Here is a 19,640-nt window from a genome sequence, read left to right as displayed (position 1 = left end):
TTTATGATCATTTGAAATTTTCCATCCATGGAAAATTCTCAAATTAAGCTTATGAAGGCAATCCAATTTAGCAGACTGATAACTGGACAAAGCACAAGTTTATTGGCAGGGTTGGATTTGGGGCTGCACTTGTCCTTGGTTCTTACCTTCCCTTAGCAGCATCCCAGGAGTTTTTCACTGGTCCTGGAGCTTGTCCTCCAGCAGGGCCCTTGTTCCAGGGGCAGCACCCCAAGCAGTGCTCTCACAAGGCTTCATCAGCTTTAGTGGAAACTGTTCTGGCAATTGCTGGTCCATCAACACAAAAGGTACCAAATCTAAGATCAGATGTGATTACAATGGGTTTACATGCCTTTGCTTTATCACACATCAGCTAAAGACCCTGATGTCTTCGATTTTTTCCTATACTACAGTGTAATTAGTGGGAAAAATTAATACCTTCATCAACTGAAGGTTTTTGTGAGATGATTTCAGGTGACTACAAGATGGACTTGGAATTTGATGTCTGTCTACGGGGTTTGCATGTCTCCTTGTCTCTCTGTTCCCTAATCTCTCTCACTCCCTTGGGACTCCTGTTCCTGTTTGTACAATTATAATTGGAATCCCCTGGCTTCCAAAATGGTGTAGTTTCAGCTTTACAATCCAGCAGAAACCTCCCAATTGCCTAAACAGTTTTTTTACTCTTTGCAGCTTGAACCGTTTCACAAAACCGTATGGTGCCACCAAGCCTCTGGAAGAAATGCAAAGTTTTCATGACGTAAAAGGAATAACTTACTAAAGAGAATCCTAGTGGATCTATTGGGATGAGCTGTAGATTTCTGTAGAGGTCGGTTGCCTGTTTGATGACAACAGGAAACATTTTCTAAACAAGGAGGTTTGAAACCTCCAGTGGAGTGTGCTGTTAAGGTCGTAGGATTTTTATTTCTACCTAGCTCAGTCAGCAGTGGCTGCGACTGGTTTTTTGGTTTGTTTTATGTTTGGGTTTTTTTTCAGTGAAATGAAACCCGCCTGTAAAAACACCCTCCTAGGCCAGGCCTCCTGTTTTAGGTATCTGTGAGGAGGCTCCAGGGTTTAAGACAACCCTCAAATTTATTTAACAACTGGAAACTGCAACACTTTTTTTTTTCTGCATGTGATGAAGAAATACTTGCTTACCGAGCTAAAAATAACAAATTATAAAAGACACCACAAGTCAAATAGAATCTTAGAATCAACTCTAATATATACTCTTGGTAGCAGCAGCAAAGTTGAAGAAAAATTTGGACTATAAAAGATTATCATTGAAAAATTTCTATGCATTACTTTAAAAAATTTCTCTATGAGTCTAGGCAAAGATTGCTATTTTTCAGTTTTACTGGTGGAATACCTAGGCTGAGTTTGTTTGTTTGTTTATTTATTTATTTATTTATTTATGGCTGTGTTGGGTCTTCGTTTCGTGCGAGGGCTTTCTCTAGTTGCGGCAAGTGGGGGGCCACTCTTCATCGCGGTGCGCGGGCCTCTCACCGTCGCGGCCTCTCTTGTTGTGGAGCACAGGCTCCAGACGCGCAGGCTCAGTAATTGTGGCTCACGGGCCTAGTCGCTCCGCGGCATGTGGGATCCTCCCAGACCAGGGCTCAAACCCGTGTCCCCTGCATTGGCAGGCATATTCTCAACCACTGCGCCACCAGGGAAGCCCTAGGCTGAGTTTTTGAAACGTCAGTGTTCCCGTGGAGCATACTTTGACAGTTACTGGTATAAAACTGTACTAGCTGTAGAGTGCTCTAGGAAGATTTATAATAAAATTAATGATAATGTGTTGATTATGTCCTTGAGTGTAGTATTCAAACAGTTTACTCTGATGGTTAGCTGAGAGTTGAGGCATAGAGAAGTCTGATGCTAAGTTCCTTATATTTGGTTTCCTTCACTGCTTAAAGGAGAGTGATTGACATTTAGACCCAAGACTCTCACTCCAGACTCACTGCGCAGTCAGTGAGAAGCTGGCCTCTCAGCGTGTGCTGGTGTCATGCCTGTTCCATGCTGAGAAAACGGCACCAATGCTAATTGAAACGGTAGAGATGATTACCAAGGCTGTAGCTTGAGAAGCAACATATACCGACAAGGAAGGGCAAAGGGGCTATTTATTTAGAAAAGTTTACCATCAAATCACTGGACAGGATGAACAACTCATGGAGAAAATCAACACTTAGTACAATCAAAAGGGAATCCACTGTTATTTGCTAGGCACTCTCAATGTGAACAAAACTCCCTTAAACATCTTCCACTGGATAAGCAACCATGACTGTGAAAAATCCATCTTATTTTTTTTTTTTTTCTGTTGATACCTCTTTCCAAGGTTTTCCGAATTATATTTAAGCATAGTACAGGCTATCTGATGTTAGCAAGCACCCAATTTAGCATTAATTTCTCTGGATGGAAATCTGAGCCAGATGTTTATGTTAGTAATAGCAACACTACGTAATTTGATCATTCCTGAGCAGGCTGATGTAGTTTCATCTCAAAGAGGGAGTTCTGAGAGTTTGCGGAAGCATCAGCAGCTTTCAGTACAGAGGTTACACAAGTTTTCTAATCTTATTTTATTTAATTTCTTTATTGGTCTGACTTTGATTAGTGGTTCATATAAAACTGTGATTCTTCCATGCCTTGATTATGTTAAAGTATTTCTTGTCTGTCTCCTAGCACCAGGAGCAACTGCAAGTAAGTTAATTGTTACAAGGTTGTAGCAGAGAAGCACAAGTGCTCTTTGAGGTGGCTGTTATACTAGATTTCCAGATGGTTGAGATATTTTAAAAAATATATCCAACCTTGCTTCATATCACAAGGGTACAGAAATCCAACGGAGAAGTGCATCTTTCCAAGTGCTCTCATGTGCACATAAACAGCTTTGACTTTGGGAGCCAGCAAGGGGCACATAAAACAAAATGGAGTAAAAAAAAATTGCACATAGAGTAATTTTAATCCATTCCATTTTTTAAATACCACAATAAATTTAATTTTCACAATAAATTAAATAGCCATATTCAGTTTACAAAATAGAATTACTTAGTGTGAAACCAGTATTTACAACTATATACACTATGTACATGACATTTCTCTTTATTGACATAGAACACGGAAGTAAAAGGACTTGACTTTCCGATGTGTGATTGACATGCTACAAGTGACACCATGGTCCATATGAGAAAACGATAGTGCAAAATCACCACAGGAACTTTGGAACGATGTCAATTTTATGAGATAAGACATTTTTTTAAATAATAAGAAAATAGTATTTTCTGTTTTCATGGCATCAATTCAGCATCTGAATTAAAGAGTCAGCTTTCCCTTAGAAAAGAATGCATAACCGAATCCTCTACTTCCTGAAACTTCACAGCCATTGGTACATTTTCACATGTTAATCTTTTGGCTTAAATCTATGAAAATGGCAGGCGACAAATTCTGACTCAAAGGAAGACTAACTCTTTGAGAATAGCTGAAGTCACTTTCCCCCAGTACCACCACCTCTTCTTTTTGTAAATAGCATAAAAGATGCAACTATGTAGATAGCAAATTGGTTTGTTTTTGTTTTGTTTTTTTGTAAATTTTCAGTAGAAAAAGAGCTAATCTTCTATTTGGTCACACACTGCGTATGTACAAGTATACATGGAAAAATGACTTGGACAGTTGTGTCTATAGGAAAAGTGCATATTTTAATCCAGACGAGACATTGTGTGTCCCTAGGCACAACACATAGTGTTGTACGACATTATTTTAGGGCCAGTTCAGTGTCCTCCCAGTGATCTGGTAAAATTTTTGATTGAAAGGGTGAAAGAATTTGCGCAATTTGGTAATGACAGAGGGGTCCACCTCTGGATGAATGCGCCCCTTGCTGCCCGCCAGGCACTTATTAAAGATAATGTTAAATCGCAAGCAGTAAAACCCTCTGGTAGCATTGAAATACAAATTGTATTGACTTATCCTCGGGGGAAGATTTAGGAACTTCTCCACGAGCTGAAGTTCTGGCAGGGGTTCCGTGATGAGGCGATCTCCATCGACGACGTGAAATTGCTCAATTGGAAAGTACTTCAACCACCGTTCCAGATGTTTGGTGTAGATGCTGGTTCTTACTGCCTTGTATTTCGTGTTCACTTCGCAGGTATTAGGGTCTATAGCCAGCTTCTCAAACTTGTAATAGGTTTTATTCTTCCTCTCCTTCCCCTCTAGCACCTGAGTGTAATCAGAAATAGCTCTTGTGGTTGGCTCCCTGACAATGATCAACAACTTGATAGATGAGTTCATTTTGTAAATCCTTTCTGGAACTTCCTCCGTGATAAAATATGCTGGGCTCTTTTCAATTGTGATTTGCTGAGGGTAGGAAAAAGGCATCTTTTTCCTATACCACTCAATGCCCTTGGCATAATTCTCATCATTGTCAAAAAAGTGGATTTCTTGAGAGGCTTTGACCACTGCCGGATGGAGGTTCAGCATCTCAAGCAGGGCCCTGGTGCCTCCTTTCCTCACCCCGATGATAATGGCCTTGGGGAGCTGCTGGACCAGGTCATGAAGGCGTACCTGCTCCTTGGAAGAGTTGCCCTTCCGAAACTCGTGCAGCAAGCCACGCTTAAACTGCAGGGCGCGCAGGGGGAATTCAGCCTGACCACGGGCTCCGAATCGGCCTTCGATGGGGCAAATGGGTTGTAGCCTGTAAGCAACAGAGAGATGCTCTAAGGAGCTCACTGCAACTAATTTCTCATTTCTCTGGTTCCCCAGTGAGAGTAAGACTTTAAATGCATAAATAAAACCACTGTTCTCTGCCTACTGTAATCCATAATGAACATATGTTTGGGAAATTTTATTTTAAGCAACTCTGTATTAAATGAAGCACACATAATTGATGGAATATTTTTATTAGTGCTTCTTAAAATTTTTATTCACCAAGCTCTTAATTGACTATAGCGTGTACTGACATTCACAGTACAGGACAGACAAGTGACACCAACTATACTAATAGCCTTTTAGCAGCCCACCCGTTAACATCATTTAGAAAATACGAAAGACGGAAGATTAGAATCTTCAGCTGGGAGGCTAAAGGGCAGCTAGGAGGCCACGTCTTGTGGGTTTCATGTGGTATTATTTTCTTGCAGCTCAGCTGCACTCATATGACTCTGAAAAAATCTTTGAGATATAATCTGAAAAGAGGTCCCAGTCTCTGCCCTCGGCTATTTGCGTCATCAACCTGCAAAATTCCAATCTTGGCACTTGCTGAGCTTCTCATTCTATGAGAATTTCTGCTTTTGGCCTTGGGGACAGCTAGAAGAGTACATATTTCTTTTGCTTCTCTTTCTCTTTCTATCTAAAAAGGTCAGGCTTATGTTTTTACTTTGCTGAATATAGGAGCAAACCCAATGCCAGCAGCAAGTGCTGTATATCACCTACCACACCTGGGAGCAGAAATCAACAAGACCTTGGCAGTGTCAGAAACCTCAGGTCCTCATTGTCAAGCCCATTTAAATCCGGGACTCAAGCTCATGAAGGAAGCAAAGCAATGGATGGAGCCAGAAAGGAGGATCTCCATTTCAACATTGCCCTAAGCAGTGAAAAAGCACCACTGCTTTTTTTCAGAGAGAAAGTTGTGGTAACAATCACAGTGACATTAGGCTGGAGTGACTATTTAATTTGGTGTGGCCAATTTATATGGTTAGTAAATTGAATTTCCTTTTGGGTATAGTCTGCAATTGAACTGAATTCATTATAACTTTCCTAAGTTTATCTGAGAAGGTATTTTCGCTTTCTTGTTAAAGGGTATAATATTAGTCAAAATGGCTGTTAAACCAATTCCTCCAAATGAAGCTTCTAGTTGCCCTAATAATTTGGAGTCTATGTTCCCCTCTCTGTGGCAATGAGGCTGTCTCTTGCTTTCCCCAAGAGACCCCACTGTACCTTTCTTATCTTCTGTAATGTTTACAATTAAAGGGAGAAGGGAAAAACCTCAAGGTCATGCCAAGGCATTTTGCAGAACTGAGGGGAAGGGGCTTGGCCTAGGCAATGTTTAAACAGCTACCTATCATAATGCTTAAGGAAATATATGAACATATTTTACCTTTTTTGTGGGTTTTTTATGATTCTAAAAACAACTTATGCTCATTGTGGAAAACATAAAAATATGGCATACTGTAAAAAACAGGGTTAATCACAGTTAATATTTTAGAGGAACATGAATTTTGTTTTCATAAATTTGTTAATAGGATTAATATGTTAGAGCTCTAAATGGAAGATATATAAGGAGCAACACGTACATAGTCAAAGTATGTTTTCAATTGTGACGTTGATTGGGATGTCACAAATTCATATTTTAGCTCTTGCTGGGCTCTGGTTGAGAATTAAAACCCTAATCCCTTAAGGCATCCATTGAATGGAATGGATGGACTTCTCTCCCAGGCACCTTGAATGATGCTGTCCTTGGGAGAACTGAGGAAACAGTCAATCAAATCCTTTCCTGTAGGACTTGATTCTCTCACAGAACCCAGGCTGAGAGAGGCTGAAACAGCGTCTGCCCTGTCTGAGCTCGAAAGGAATTTCTCTACTTCTAGAAAAGGTCATTTTCCTTCTTTCCTTTATTTACCTTCTACCATAGGAGCTCATTCCCTGCAGAACAATTGCTTTTTGGACTCCCCAACTCAAGATAGGAAAAAATATCATATTATTTCCACTCCCTAAAGAGTAGGCATGGACCCCAGACTAAAAAACATGAAATTTTAGGATTGGAAGGGACAGTAGAAGTAATTGAGCTCAGCCTCCCACCCAGAGAGCAGGGTCTTCAGTTTCTAAAGGACAGGTCTGTGTCAACATGTGTCAATTTCAGACAATCTGCTTGCCCTCTCAAGTGAGAGGTTTTGAGAAAGCCCCCCAAGCAATCCAATTCCCTATAAAAGCTACCCCACTAGAGACTAGAGACCAGGTTAAAAATGAAAAGAGTTATCAACTAAATAACTAATATGTTAATGATAGTTAGATCAATTACTCAATAAAGCAAATGATTAGAAGCAAACTAAAGGTATTGGGAAGAACTTGATATAAAAGTTCCATGATGGACACAGGACAATGGTACCACCTCAAGGCTCTTCACTAATAACAAGTACTACTTTAGGGAACTAGTCGGAGTCAGTGATAAGCTCTGGGTTATACCGTTTCCCATAGTGAGTAGGAAGTTTACTTAGGAATTTTGAATTGAAAAGCATCAAAGGGGTTCATTTTATCAGTCAAAATTAATACTGGCTGAAGGAAAGCAAAGACCACTGTTATATTATTTGTTAAATATTTCTGTGATAAGATCTATAGATTAGAAAAGAAAAACTGTAAGGAAGATATTTTTATTTTAATGTGTGGCTGCACTTTTATAGAAAATGGGAATTGAATTCATGGGGAACATACATCAGTCTTTCAACAGCAAGAATTAATTTTAAAGGGCAAAAAAGGAAGCTTCAAATTTCAGAAATTAACTTCTCTACCCTTTCCAATCATACTGGATGTGGGACAGTCCAGTGGCATTCAATCTGAAGCCAGCTGACATTGCTGGACTTCTGCAGGTCTAGTACCTCTCAACTGTTGGCTTATTTAGAGCCAAACCCTAGCTCTGTAAATTTCCTCTCTGTGAATTTTCCATTGCTTGCTGGGCAATTACTCTGAGCCACAGACTCCTTGTCTGGTATGTTCAGCTCCTGGAAACCAGAGCTAATTAACATAGTTAAAACTCCCCAAGCCTGCAGCCATCTTTCCAGGGCAATGGATTCCAAACCTGATGAGCTCCTTTACAGGCTCATATATAATTTTAACTCTCTTGGTAGCACATTAATTGCCCACTTATAAATTTCAAAATGTAGATACATAAATACATTATCACTATTTTGCTACAGCTAGAGGTCAACAACCAGATGCACACAGAGCTATAGTAAATGACATTTTTACTGTACATGGCTTTATCCCTTGTCTGAAAGCAGACAACACACACAGAATACAAATGGATCTTGATGAACACCTTGGTTTGGGCAACTTGGATCTCTTTCTTTTAAAGGCTCAATAAATCAAAATCAATACTGCAGAAAAACATGCTTCTTGGGAATCTTGAAGGAGGAAAACAAATGGATAGATTTAAAATTATGTCCTAAGGAAGTTTAAATCAAGAGACATTTAAAGTCACACAGGCATAAGTATGTGTTTAATTACCTACCTATCCAAGCTCCCAACTCTGGCGACTAGATACAGGAGACTCCCAACGGCAAGGCTTCCCAGCACCAGGAGCTTCTGTCTCAGCCATGCCTGCTGTTTGAATAGCATGGCCCTCCATCAACCTTCAGGACTTCTGCAGCCTGAGAGATGGGGATAGAAGGGGACTCATCAGCAGTCATCTCTTACTGGCTCTGTTGATTGTCACAAAGCCGAGCAGGGGTGGGAATACAGGGGATAAAGTGATGTCACACAAAGAACAGATGCCATACCAGCCTTGACAACGTTCATGGACAACAGCTATTTAGCAAAACTTACCTACCTTTTCCTGCTCTGTGTTATAAGATCAAATACTAAACCAGAGGGAAGACACTAACTAGACAGAACTTGCTGGGCAACTGTCAAAGTACACTAAAATGCATATATAATTTTAAATGCATACATAAATGCATATATATATGTAAATATATATATGTTTTTGTTGTTAATCATTCAAAGAATACTGATAAAATGAGCAACTGAGCAACCTGAGGTTTAGCAGCAGGGCAACCAGTAAACTAAAGGGTCTACTTCAGTATGATGGGATGAATGTAGCAATTGAAATCCCCCTTCAGTAAGTTAGTATTTGGGGCATAACAATGACATGCTTTACTGATATGTTGTTTGTTTCGTTTTGTTCTAGTTGTGAACGGAGGAAGGGGGTAAGATCAAAAGCTATGTCTTTACTTACTGAGGTTATCAGTGGTAACTATCAGGATCTCAAATGTTTGGGGACAGTGGCACTCAGTAACCTGATGTTTCCCTTCGTCTCCTCTGCCCAGGCCTGGATTGGACTGACTGATTCTGAAAACATGCTCAGACTAGATGCCCTGCTATGTGACCCCCTCCTGGCTCTCAATGAATTTAAACAGGGTTGGTGTTATGGGCCTCACTCTAACATCAAGACAGAAGCTTACCCGGAAGCTTTGTACTCTTATACCTGAAATAAGGCCAGCTGAGGAGTGTAAGGCTTTACTAGTGCTGTTATTAAATTTTGGGAAAAAATGCAAGCTTCCGATTCAGTCTCTCTTATTAAATATAAATCCAATCCCCCCTTCAAGATAAGATTGTTTGCTTCGCATTAGAAGTCAAAATGGTAACCCCAGAAGAGGAACAACAGCAATGGGTCGTGGTTAGAGATTGTTTTGATGCAATAGTCTCTCCCTATTTGCTAAGTGAAGATTTTCTCTGTACAAAAAAGGATTATACTAGGATTGATAGGTTGATTCATTCATTCATCAGGAAATACTGAGCACTGATAGCATTTCCAGCTATTCTACGAGGTTTATGGGGGATCCCAAAAAAGATCCTTAAAGAGTTTTAGCTCTTGGAAAACTGATGATGTGATTAGGGAATCATGAAACAATCAGAGAACAATCAGAGAACACCACCTCATTCATGATAATGTATGAAAAGAAAATGAAGGAGATGGTCAGGGGCTCGATGGGAATGCTGTTTGGTGGTATGTAGTATATGATTTGGGGAGGAGGCTGTAGGAGGTCATCCCAAAAGGGAGAGAGAAGAGCAGCGTTCACCCAACACACAGCCCACAAATATTTATGGAACGTGACTTAGGTTTTAGATTCTGTACCGGGTGCCCCAGAGATAGTGGCCAACATGGGAGGCTATAGTCTCGTGGAGAAGACAGAAACTAAACCAGTAAATGTAGGATTCACATGTACCTACAAATTGTAATAACAGAGGAAAAGTACAGGACGCAGTGAGAAAGAATACAGGAGGAAGCTACTTCCGTCCTTCTTGAAGAAGTGACATTTGGGCTTACGCCTGGAGCGCAGGGACCAAGGAGGGCTGGAGGAGGGCAAGGCGGGTTTCAGCCAGAGTAACCAGTGTGCGCAAAAGTACTGCACAGGGAAAAAGCTTGGCTAGTTTGAGAAGCGAAGGAAGGTTGGTGTGGTTGGACACAGGGATTTAGGGGAGAAGAGAAAGGGCTAAGAGCAAAAGCAAAGAAGAGGCAATAAGAAAGGTCTTTGTAGGGACTGGGTGAGGCTGGGGTTCTAGCTTAGCACGGCCTGCCTTGTGTGTAGATAAAATGGGGAAGAAAAGGGGGGAGGGAAAAGGAGGTTTGTTGAGACCGACTGTGTGACAAGGACATTATCCAGGTGGTATTTCAGGAAATTGTCAGAAAAATCCTACTAGGCAGATACAGTTATTTCCATTTCATAAACAGGTAAAGTGAAGCTCAGACAATTTTCTCTAACTTGCCTGTGATCACACAACTTGCAGGTAATGTGGAGGCAAAGGCAGTAACTTATGTAGCATGACTCAGGGCTTCACTGAAAGAATCAATCTTCTCCTATCTCTGGGTCGATGTCTGAAGTCCTCAGAGCCACCTACCTTCAGCACAGGGCTCTGATCCCTGGTGAAATGCAAATACTGCAGCAAGATGTGGAACAGGGTGGCAGAAAGAAACCTGTGTTCAAGTCCCCTATTCAAATTCTCCCCTTAGTGATCTTGCAGTGGCTGTTTAGATTCTCTGAACCTTTTTTCCTTCTCTATAAAATGGGGACAATCTCTAACTTCCCCACTCCATAGGGCTATAACGAGAATGAAGTAAGGGTTCTACAAGTGACATCACTACACAAAGGCTTATTAATATGCCAGGCTAACATAAGGGATTATGTGTCATTATATCTTAGTGTAAATGAATTTAATGTGTGCTCACAAACAGTATGAGAGAGTAAAAGCTAGGATGTGGTTGAAGAGGGCCAGCTACAAATGGGAGAGATGGGAAAAGCAAAGGTAAAAATGTGCTTGCCCGTGGCCTCAGTGAGGGTCACCGGCCTCATACAGAGGAGCAACTTGGAGGGAGGCTGGGGGGTCACCTGGCCTCCTCTGCTACCTAAATGTAGCACCCACGCTCCCCATTCAAAACTATACCACACGATGCTTAGTCTGCTTTCACCAGCTCCCTGACCCACCTGTCTGTCTGCAGCTACAGCTCAGCCATTCTTCAAGGTCTGGGCCATGTCCCAGGCCCTCTAGGAAGGGCTCTCCAGCTGATGCCCTAGTCCATGGTCCACTCCCTCCTCTCCTGAATTCTTGTTCTTGTAGTTAGAACCACAGTTAGGAGTCCAGTGTTCAGAAGTGTTGTGTTAGCGTTAGCTGCTGCCTTCTGCGTGTTCCATCACACCTCCTAGCAATGGGCTAAGCCCGCTGACTGACTGAGAAATCCGAGAAAACGAACTGAAAGGCAGTCCGCCTGGAATCTGTCTGCTTTGCGCCACAGGCTGGTGGTTCCCCACGTTGAACTTGCAGAGTCTTTAGAAAACACACAGCTGCCCCCCCCCCCGCCCACTCAGAGATTCCAACTCAACAGGTCTGTATTAATCTTGTGTCTGTATTTTTACAGTGGAGGGAATGACACACAAAACTCCAAATTGTTTTCTATTATCTTTTTTCTCTTTGGTCACCACGGTCAGTAAACTCCCCTTAATTTCTTCTCTCCTTGTCCTGTCCAGGCACTTAGTGCCTCCCTTGTTTCTTAACATTTAGCTGTGTCTCTGTGTTCATTTCCTATGGTCCAGACAGTCTGATTAACCTTCCTAACACAACTTATTTTGTCCCTCATGTTTTCAGTTGTTCAGTAGATCAAGTCCAATCTCTTCCCCTTGCCAGCCCAGGCCCTTCCTTCTGAGGTCCCAGCTTGGGCAGTTGGCCTCCTCCCTCTTATTACTCACCAACACCAGCCCCATGCCTGTCAGGGTCGGCCTCTTCATGGCTCCCCATACCCCTGCGCTCTCATCTCTATGCTCTTGCCAGTTTCCTCACTGGCCTGGAATGTCTTTCCTATGTCTCCCCCTTTAATACTCCCAGATTCCATTGATATCTTCCTGGGGAGGGTGGTCCTGGTGGAGGTGGAATTCGGGGGGAAAAAAATCCCAACACTCTTCCCATTGGTAGGTAGTAATGGGTCAGGTCCCTTGTGTAGATAATTATGGGACCAAAGGGTCATAGCTGGGTTTAGGGATAAAACTTGGGAGACATTTACCTGCATGGGGTGAGTGAAGCTGTGAAGCCATCTCACAGCTGAACTCTGCTTGAGTGAGCAGGCAGGAAAAAGATGAAAAAAAGCGACTAAGGATGTGAAGGTTGCTGGGGAAGTAGCCCAAGATTTAGGAGAATATCATGGCAAAGTTCTCCAGGTCTCTATCGCAACGCACATATCACCTGGTAAACATTAGATTATTAAACCTGACTGAATATGGGGTCATTACTTCTTCTACTGCCACTGAATGTCGCTCAGTCTCGAAGACTCCAGTGCTCCACCCACAGACTCTTCCTTTGTGATGAGCCCCATTATCACCATGAAGGTTTTCCTCTGCGGGATAAGTTGCTGCTGCTGTATTTAAGTCTGAGATGACTTAAATACACCCACTGGGGTTTTCTCTCTTTGGGAGTCCTGATTTCTCCAGCCTTTTGTTTGCAGGGCTGGCCTAGTTCTTTACACTGCCTCATCCACTTATGGAAGGTCCATTATGCCCTCCAAAGCATCTTTATGCCCACTATGACACTGAGGAAAACTAAGATTTTTATATTTATTTGAGACCTCAACTAATATGAACAAGTTGTACAGGGTGAAGTACAAAGACCATTGGATGGGGAGTCAAAGCCCTTGAGTCACATTTTTGTTTAGTTATGAAACTGAAAGTTTCTGAGTTTTGGTATCCTCACCTGTAAAATGAAGATAATAATGTCTGTCTCACAGGGGTGTTATGACAGGAGCCTTAAGTAAGATACTGTGGGATAGAACCTTACATTTGGGCACTTCACAAAAATGAAGCAGAATTAGTATCTTCGGGAGGGTAATACTTTAACAAGAAAAGAATAAAATAAATGCAGTTCTCATTAATAGTGCAACTGGATTGCAAAACACTAAGTCCACTTTTATATAAATAACTTTCAGTGGAAATTCCTGTTAAACATTAAAATGCTAACACACACTATAATTGCTGTTCAAAGCAAGATGGCACAATTACAAACAAACAAAAAGTTAACACTTAAGTAGAAATCTCTTGGAATTTTTGAGAAGTGAGGGGGGCCAAGGTTGCAGTTTCTAATGAGGCTCTCTAGGACACAGGAAGTGAAATCTCATTCTGCTTTGTAATCACTCAGATCATGTGCTAAGAGATAGTATTAGAGCAGCCGCAGAATAAACCTTGCTCAAGGAAAACCAAAGGTGGACTTCCCTGGTGGCACAGTGGTTAAGAATCCGCCTGCCAATGCAGGGGACACAGGTTCGCGCCCTGGTCCAGGAAGATCCTGCATGCCGCGGAGCAACTGAGCCCACGTGTCACAGCTACTGAGCCCACGTGCCACAACTACTGAAGCCCGTGTGCCTAGAGCCCGTGCTCTGCAACAAGAGAAGCCACTGCAATGAGAAGCCTGCGCACCACAACGAAGAGTAGCCCCCTCTTGCCACAACTAGAGAAAGCCCGCGTGCAGCAACGAAGACCAATGCAGCCAAAAATAAATAAATTTATTTAAAAAAAAGGAAAACCAAACGTACTTGGCAAATTTAACATTCAAGATGCCTCTTTGGTTTTCTATGACATCACGAAGTGCTCAAGCATCTGCCACAATGGAGTCTTAAAAGCTGGGAGTTGCAGGTCTTGGTCTAGGAGTACAAGTCACAGAGAAGCCATACCATCTAACCCTTACAGACAATGCTATTAAATTGGGGAGAAGGTTAACTGCTTCTCCAACCCCAAAGTCCCTTCCCTTTAGCTATGCCAGCTTTAATGGATAGTTTAATAATCTTTCATCAGAGCAGTCATACTGGTAATAGGCAATTTATGTAAAATTAAAGGTTTAAAAAATTTATTATTTCCTTTTATTAAAAAAAAGTTAAAGACCTACAGTGACATTTAAGCCCTCCTTTATCTCCAGTTTTTAATCTCCCAGTCTCTTTCATTTTGCGTGCCAAGAACAGCACAATTATAGTTTCTCCAGACTATGAAAGCTTTAATAGACACGGCATCTTAGCTGAACAAAGCCGAGTATCTAAATAACAGAGTATGTGGCCAGAAACGACAAATTGTAGAGACATCTGGCTGTTTCTCCAAAGCAGCACTACGCAAAGAAAGAAATGATTCCCAAGCTGACACAAAGAAATAAGGGAATTCAAAAATAATAATAATAAAGATATGTTCAAGTGCTCTTCAAAGGCGTGTAGACACGGTTGCTGCAAGCCCCTGGTACCAGTAAAAACGATAAGAGAAACAACATCAGCAAAGTTCATTAAAAACAACTGAACTTATATAGCAGAATTATTCCAAGGAAATCACAACAGTCCATTGAGTATTAGCTCATTTATCCTGGGCAACAGCCTTATGGGGTGTGGACAGGAATCACATTTATTGAGCCCTAGTCTCTCTGTTACTTTCTTTCACATTTATTATCTCACATAATACAACAGACCTGTGAGGTATTATCCATTTTATTTTTTTTTCTGATGGAAACTGAAGAGCAGAGAGATGAACAGATTATTTACCCAAGGGCATGTGGCTGGTAAATGCAGGAGGATTTAAATTCAGAATTATCTGACCCCAAAGAACATGGCCCCTGGATTGCAATGTCACTCCCTGAGCTTTGGATGCTCACCTGAGAGGTGCTTTTTTTTTTTTTTGATTAAATTTTTCTTTCAGTTTTATTGAGATGTAATTGACATAGAGCACGGTGTAAGTTTAAGGTGTACAGCGTAATGATTTCACTTACATACATCATGAAATGATTATCACAGCAAGTTTAGCGGACATCCATCATCTCACAAAGATACAAAGTAAAAGAAAAAGAAAAAAATCTTTTTCCTTGTTATGAGAACTCTTAACAACTTTTATATATAATGTAGAACAGTATTAATGATATTTATCATGTTGTACATTACACCCCTAGTACTTATTTGTAAGTGGAAGTTTGTACCTTTTGACTACCTTCATACAATTCCCACCCACTACACCCAACCCCTGCTTCTGGTAACCGTAATCTGATCTCTTTTTCTATGAGTTTGTGTATTTGTTTTTTGAAGGACAATTGACCTACAACACTATGTTGCTCCTAATGCATAACATAGTGATTTGATATTTCTATACATTTAGAAATGATCACCCCTGGGAGACTCTTCATAAATACTTGTTTATTGACTGATGTGAGCAGACAAAACCACTTCAACTCTCCTCAAATTTCCTTCCATTGAACCTTGAAGTAGAAGATGAGGAGGTGAAAAGAAAGAGTAAAAGAGGGAAACACTTTTATGGAGGGGTAAATAAAAAGGGCTATTTGGGTGGTTTGAACCTAATAAAAGGAAGGGAAAATATTAATAAGTAATGATAATAATGATAATGAAAATAATAATGAAAGGTAATGTCTTTATAGTTTATAATGTATTTTTCATATTCACTATACTGTTTATGATTAAAACCAACCAGAATCATGGGAACCCCATTTGTTTTCCCCGTAATTCAAGAACTGACTCTCCTTTTGAAAGATATTTTGGTAGAGGATCAAAATAACATTGGTTTTGACTGCCACTTGATTCAGATTCTTATGTCCTGATCTCTGTAAGATCTTGGTTAAATTCGTTTATTGCCTTTTCATTATCACCCCGTCTCATCGTACCTCCCCCCAGCTCTTCTCCTCAGTATCTCGGTGAATGGCTCCCCATCTGCTGACGGGGTTGCCCAACCCAGAAACCTTGGAATCCAATCATCCTTGGCTCCACCCTGCCAGTAAAATTCTCTCTCCAAAGTACTATTAGGCTCTACCTAGTTCTCTGCACTGTCATTTGTGACTACCTTGGTTCAGGCCACACTCTCTTTCCCTCAGATTTTATGGGCTCCTAACTGGCCTCCCCACTGTTAGTTTTGTTTTTGCCTCAGTTTATTCTCCACACTGATGACAGAGTGGTCTTTCCAAACAGAAATTTGATCCTGTTGCCTTCAGGCTTAATACTCTTTAATGGGACCCTACTATCCACAGGGTTTTAAAAGGCCTTTTACTTCTTTCCACCGCAATTCCTCATTACCACCACCCCTCCCCCAGCACGTTCATGTACAAACCTCAGTAGACAGAACAACTTGCAGTTCTTTTGAATAGGTCATGGTCAGTTTTGCATCAGGGCCTTTCTATTGATACATAAAGTTTCCAGAGCCTAAAAACAATAACTCTGTGCCTCATCTATCGGGTCTGGGGCACCAATAGATGGTGTCCCAGTATGATACTAATAGCCTGCCCCAAAGAACTTCTGTGAGTAGGAAATGAGCATGTAAAGTAATTAGAACACTGTTTGACACATAGTAATACTCAATAAACATTAGCCACATCTACTAATGCTGACTTCTCTCCAGGCCTTGGATTAATTCCTATCTTTTAGATTTTAGGCTCCTTGGGAAAGTCTTTCTCGACCACATAAGGTTGGCTTACATGTTCCTTCTATGTGTCAGCACAGCATCATTTAATTCTATTGAAACCAAATTGTAATTGCCTGTGTACTGTGTGTCCCTCTAACTAGAATGCAACTTCCATGAGATTATGGACTGCGTGGTGCTCGTTATTGTATCACCAGCATTTAGGGTCTCAGATACTCAGTAAATAATTGCTGAATAATTGAATCAGCTAGATGAAATGAACTTTGACTATCCTAATAGCTATGGTATCTGGATACCACATCTCTTTAAGCAGGTAAAAGTACTTTATCTTTGTTTAGTACTTTGCAGGTTTACAGAGTGCCATATGTGTGTAATAACCTCATTAATATATAACCTCATTTCCCCACCCTTTTTCTTTTTTAAAGATTTTTTTTTTGATGTGGACCATTTTTTTAAAAAAGTCTTTATTGAATTTGTTACAATATTGCTTCTGTTTTATGGTTTTTTTTTTTTTTTGGCTGGGAGACATGTGGGATCTTAGCTCCCCGAACAGGGATTGTACCCTCACCCCCTGCATTGGAAGGTGAAGTCTCAATCACTGGACCGCCAGGGAAGTCCCTCCCCACCTTTTTATTTTGAAAAATTTGAATGATTACATGTCCTTCATCTAGATTTACCGATTGTTAAATTTTGACACCTTTGCTTTATCTTTCTCTATATAAACATATATTATTTTTACCAAACCGTTTCAGAATAAGTAGCAGATTATCAACATTTCAGCATGTTAGAAGACCCGCACCTGATCCCCACAAAGTCCTGTGATATAAGTGGGGCAGTGGGCATTCTTGAGGCCTAGGAAAGTGAAATGACCTGCTCAAGGCCTCAAACTATTAAACCTGGGGTTGCTAACTGCTAGTTTCAGGCTTTTTACATTGTGCAATTCTGCCTCCCTACTAAGTTCATTTAACGTTGAAAATGTTATAGAGTATATTGGTAGAAATAGATACATCACTCATCTTCTCTGAGATATTCAACTTGTAAATTCTGATGAGTTAGGTATCAAAAAAAAAAAAACCTTTGGAAAAGTGGCTAAGGAGAAAATATTCTCAGGAGATTTCTTGTACTGTCTCCTATTTGCTTTTCTCAATTCTTTTAAAGAAAGAAAAATGGAAAAAGCTCTTTCTGTACAACGTGAATAATGGCAGCATCTGATGACGCCCATCCATCGGAGGGCCGGAGCTGGCTCGTACTTTGCAAGCTAGTTCTTAAAGCCGTGATTAAGAACTACATTACAGGACTTCACTGGTGGCACAGTGGTTAAGAATCCGCCTGCCAATGCAGGGGACACGGGTTCAACCCCTGGTCCGGGAAGATCCCACATGCCCCGGAGCAACTAAGCCCGTGCGCCACAACTACTGAAGCCCGCGCGCCTAAAGCCCGTGCTCCACAACAAGAGAAGACACCGCAATGAGAAGCTTGCGCAACGCAACGAAGAGTAGCCCCCGCTCACCGCAACTAGAGAAAGCCCATGCACAGCAGCAACAGACCCCAACGCAGCCAACAACAACAACAACAACAACAACAACAAAAAACTACATTACAGACATTCACAATTAAAGAAATTAAAAAACAAAGGCAATAAATATTGAAAACTCATTATTTCCTAATTATCATACTACATTTTACTATTATCTATGCTCCTGAAGTTAGGTCTATTGTGTTGTACAGTGGAGATAATATTGTGCCTCTCTTCCTAATTCCACATTTAATGGATTCATGTGGGTAGTTTAAAATTGGCCACGGCGGGGGGATTTATACAACTGATATTGACAAACACTACAAAACATCCCCCCTCCCCAAGAGCAGGTTGTGAAGTATTTACCAGCACACTACTAACCATGTCCCATCCATTTTTTCTTTTATGGATTCATTAATCACATCTTTCCTGAGTGCCCATTGAGTGTGTAGTGTGCTGCCAAGTGCCATCAGGGAAGAGGACAGTGTACCTGTCTGTCACCTCCTCCTCCATTCTCCTCCCTTTCTAAAGAGACTATATTCATTTCTTTTTTTTTTTTTTTATTGGAGTATGATGGCTTTACAATGTTGTGCTAGTTTCTGCTGTGTAACGAAGTGAATCAGCTATATGTATACACATATCCCCTCCCTCTTGGACCTCCCACCACCCCCCCATCCCACCCATCTAGGTCATCACAGAGCACCAAGCTAAGCTCCTTGTGCTGTACCGCAGGTTCCCACTAGCTGTTTTACACATGGTAGTGTATCTGTGTCAAACGTAATCTCTCAATTCATCCCACCCTCCCCTTGCCCCTCTGTGTCCACATGTCCGTTCTCTACGTCTGCATCTCTATTCCTGCCCTTCAAATAGGTTCATCTGTACCATTTTTCTAGATTCCACATATATGCGTTAATATACGATATTTGTTTTTCTCTTTCTGGCTTACTTCACCCTGTACGACAGACTCTAGGTCCATTCACATCTCTACAAATGACCCAATTTCGTTCCTTTTTATGGCTGAGTAATATTCCATTGTATATATGTACCACATCTTCTTTATCCATTCATCTGTTGATGGACACTTAGGTTGCTTCCATGTCCTGGCTATGGTAAATAGAGCTGCAATGAACGCTGGGGTGCATGTGTGAGAAAATATTTGCAAATGAAGCAACAGACAAAGGATTAATCTCCAAAATATACAAACAGCTCATGGAGCTCAATATCAAAAAAACAAACACCCAATTAAAAAATGGGTGGAAGACCTAAATAGACATTTCACCAAAGAAGATATACAGATGGCCAAGAGGCACATGAAAAGATGCTCAACATCACTAATCATTAGAGAAATGCAAATCAAAACTATAGTGAGGTATCACCTAACACCAGTCAGAATGGCCATCATCAAAAAAATCTACAAACAATATATGCTGAAGAGGGTGTGGAGAAAAGGGAACCTTCTTGCACTGTTGGTGGGAATGTAAATTGATATAGCCACTATGGAGAAC

The 19,640-nt window shown here is 41.0% G+C and overlaps 1 protein-coding gene across 1 annotated transcript; it reads right to left on the bottom strand.

The window, feature by feature from the left end:
* Window positions 1-3,670: 3,670 nt before the first annotated feature.
* On the bottom strand, window positions 3,671-8,307 carry HS3ST5 (heparan sulfate-glucosamine 3-sulfotransferase 5). The gene is made up of 2 exons (XM_061207439.1): window positions 8,201-8,307; window positions 3,671-4,675 (listed from the first exon to the last, which is right to left on the bottom strand). Exons 1-2 carry the CDS (start codon window positions 8,305-8,307, stop codon window positions 3,745-3,747), a joined length of 1,038 nt encoding a protein of 345 aa, XP_061063422.1. The 3' UTR covers window positions 3,671-3,744.
* Window positions 8,308-19,640: the final 11,333 nt, after the last annotated feature.

This window comes from Eubalaena glacialis, chromosome 12 (assembly GCF_028564815.1).
Source record: "Eubalaena glacialis isolate mEubGla1 chromosome 12, mEubGla1.1.hap2.+ XY, whole genome shotgun sequence".
Classification (NCBI taxonomy): domain Eukaryota; kingdom Metazoa; phylum Chordata; class Mammalia; order Artiodactyla; family Balaenidae; genus Eubalaena; species Eubalaena glacialis.
This window is presented reverse-complemented; position numbering and strand designations above follow the sequence as displayed.